The 1,874-nt window shown below is 60.9% G+C and overlaps 1 protein-coding gene across 1 annotated transcript; it reads right to left on the reverse strand.

Annotated features, from left to right (window-relative positions):
- Positions 1-14: 14 nt before the first annotated feature.
- LOC106526865 (thrombomodulin-like) lies at positions 15-1,789 on the reverse strand. Its single transcript, XM_014021581.1, has one exon. The coding sequence runs from the start codon at positions 1,601-1,603 to the stop codon at positions 104-106; it is 1,500 nt and encodes a 499-aa protein (XP_013877035.1). The 5' UTR covers positions 1,604-1,789; the 3' UTR covers positions 15-103.
- Positions 1,790-1,874: the final 85 nt, after the last annotated feature.

The following is a 1,874-nucleotide window of genomic DNA, read 5'->3' on the forward strand; positions in this document are numbered from 1 at the left end:
GATACAGGGCTTTAGAATATCGATACGTATCGGGAAATGAAATATCGCGATATTTCAGTGTATCGATATTTTCTTACACCCCTAGTCCTGTGTCCTGTGGAGCTCAGAGTCTGTGTGAGTCCGGTACCGACTGTCTGTCGGAGAGCCTCTTGTAGGTCTCTGTGCTCACCTGCTGCAGGTAGAACATGTCTGGGCRCTTTAAGGAGGTCAGGTCCAAGCGGCCGCAGCGTTTCGTCATGTTCTGGACCAGGAGGCCCAGCAGCACCACACACAGAACCAGGAACACGGTGATGCCCAGGATGCTGCCGGTTTTGATGTAGGAGGGGAGAACATCTGGTTGGAGGCTCTCCGGCGCCTGAGGGAACAGAGCAGGAGGGGACTCTGGAGGGTCTTCTCTCTCCACAGACACACACCTGTCGCCCCCCACCAGCCGGAACCCGTCCTCGCACACACACCTGTAGCTGCCGAACGTGTTGTCACACCTGTGGTCGCACATCTCCTGGTGCTCACACTCGTTGATGTCCACGCAGCTGGCCGTCCCGTTCTGGATGTCCACGATGTAGCCGTCAGGACAGCTGCACTGCTGCATGTCCCTCTCCTCCAGCCGGGGGTCGTGCAGGCACAGGGCCGGGCACACCGCCCCGGAGCACGACTGCCTGCACTTGGTGGGCTCCTCTGGGACCACCGTGAACCCTTCCACGCACGAGCACCGGAACACCCCGTTCACCTTAACACAGTTCTGCTCGCACGTGAGGCAGACGGACACGTTCACGCACACGCCGTCCTCCTCTGCGAAGCCGTGCGCGCACGCGCACCTGTACGCTCCCGGCTCGTTCACGCACTCCTTTCTCTCATCCGTGCACGCGTGCTCCTCCTCACACTCGTCCACGTCCACGCAGCCCTCATCCTCTGCGGGCTCGTACCCGTCCTCGCACTCCAGAGGAGCCTCCTCCCGGACGCAGGAGAAGCCGTTGGGGTGGAGCGCGTGCGCGCTGCGGCAGGTACAGGTGGACGCGCTCGGGTCGCAGTCGTGCTCGCAGCCGCCTTTCATCACCTCACAGCCCCAGGGCGCTGCCAACCACTCACCGAAACACAGGTGCTTTGAGTCCGGATGCTGCTGCGCGAGCCCGAACAGGGCCACGGTTCCCGGGGGGAACGAGTCCGCGCCGCGCACCTGGAAGCGCGCGGTCGTGTTGATGGTGTACAAACCCTGAGCGGAGGCGTTCAGGACTTTGCAAACTTCTTTAGACTCATACCGGCAAGCAAAACCATCCAGTTGGTCCCGGCACGGCACCGAGACCACCTCGAACAGACCCCTGACGAGCGCAGCCGTGCAGTTCGCGGCCCCGGATCTGAGCCAGAACCTCCCGCTGTCCTCAGCCAGCAGGCTCCGTAACACCTCCATGTGTTCCTCAGAGCTGGACTCGACCAGCCGCCCACTGTAGCTGGTGCAGGACTCCTCTGCGCCACGAAGGTCCACAGAGTGCTGGAAGACACAGAGACCCCCGGAGCAGCGCGCGAGCTGAGGGGGGGCCGCTTCCTGCGCTTCCTGCAGCCCGCAGAGAGAAAACATGAAGAGAAGCGTCTGTGTTGTTGGAGTCATCCTGTCCGACAGAGGAACTCCTCTAAACCTGAACGGTCCGAGACGGATCCACAGACTGAGTCCGGGCCATTGGTCCCATTTATTAAAGGTCCGGACTGGTTTTTTTTCCTGCCTGGTTCTGTGGGACCAGCAGGCGGGGAAGGAAGTTCCGTTCTGGTCAGATTGCTCAACCCCCCAACCAGTCCGGTCCAAAGAGAGGCCTTATCTCTGAAGAAACTGCCCATCACACACACACACACACACACACACACACACACACACACACACACAC

This window comes from Austrofundulus limnaeus, unplaced genomic scaffold, assembly GCF_001266775.1.
Source record: "Austrofundulus limnaeus strain Quisiro unplaced genomic scaffold, Austrofundulus_limnaeus-1.0 Scaffold298, whole genome shotgun sequence".
Classification (NCBI taxonomy): Eukaryota; Metazoa; Chordata; class Actinopteri; order Cyprinodontiformes; family Rivulidae; genus Austrofundulus; species Austrofundulus limnaeus.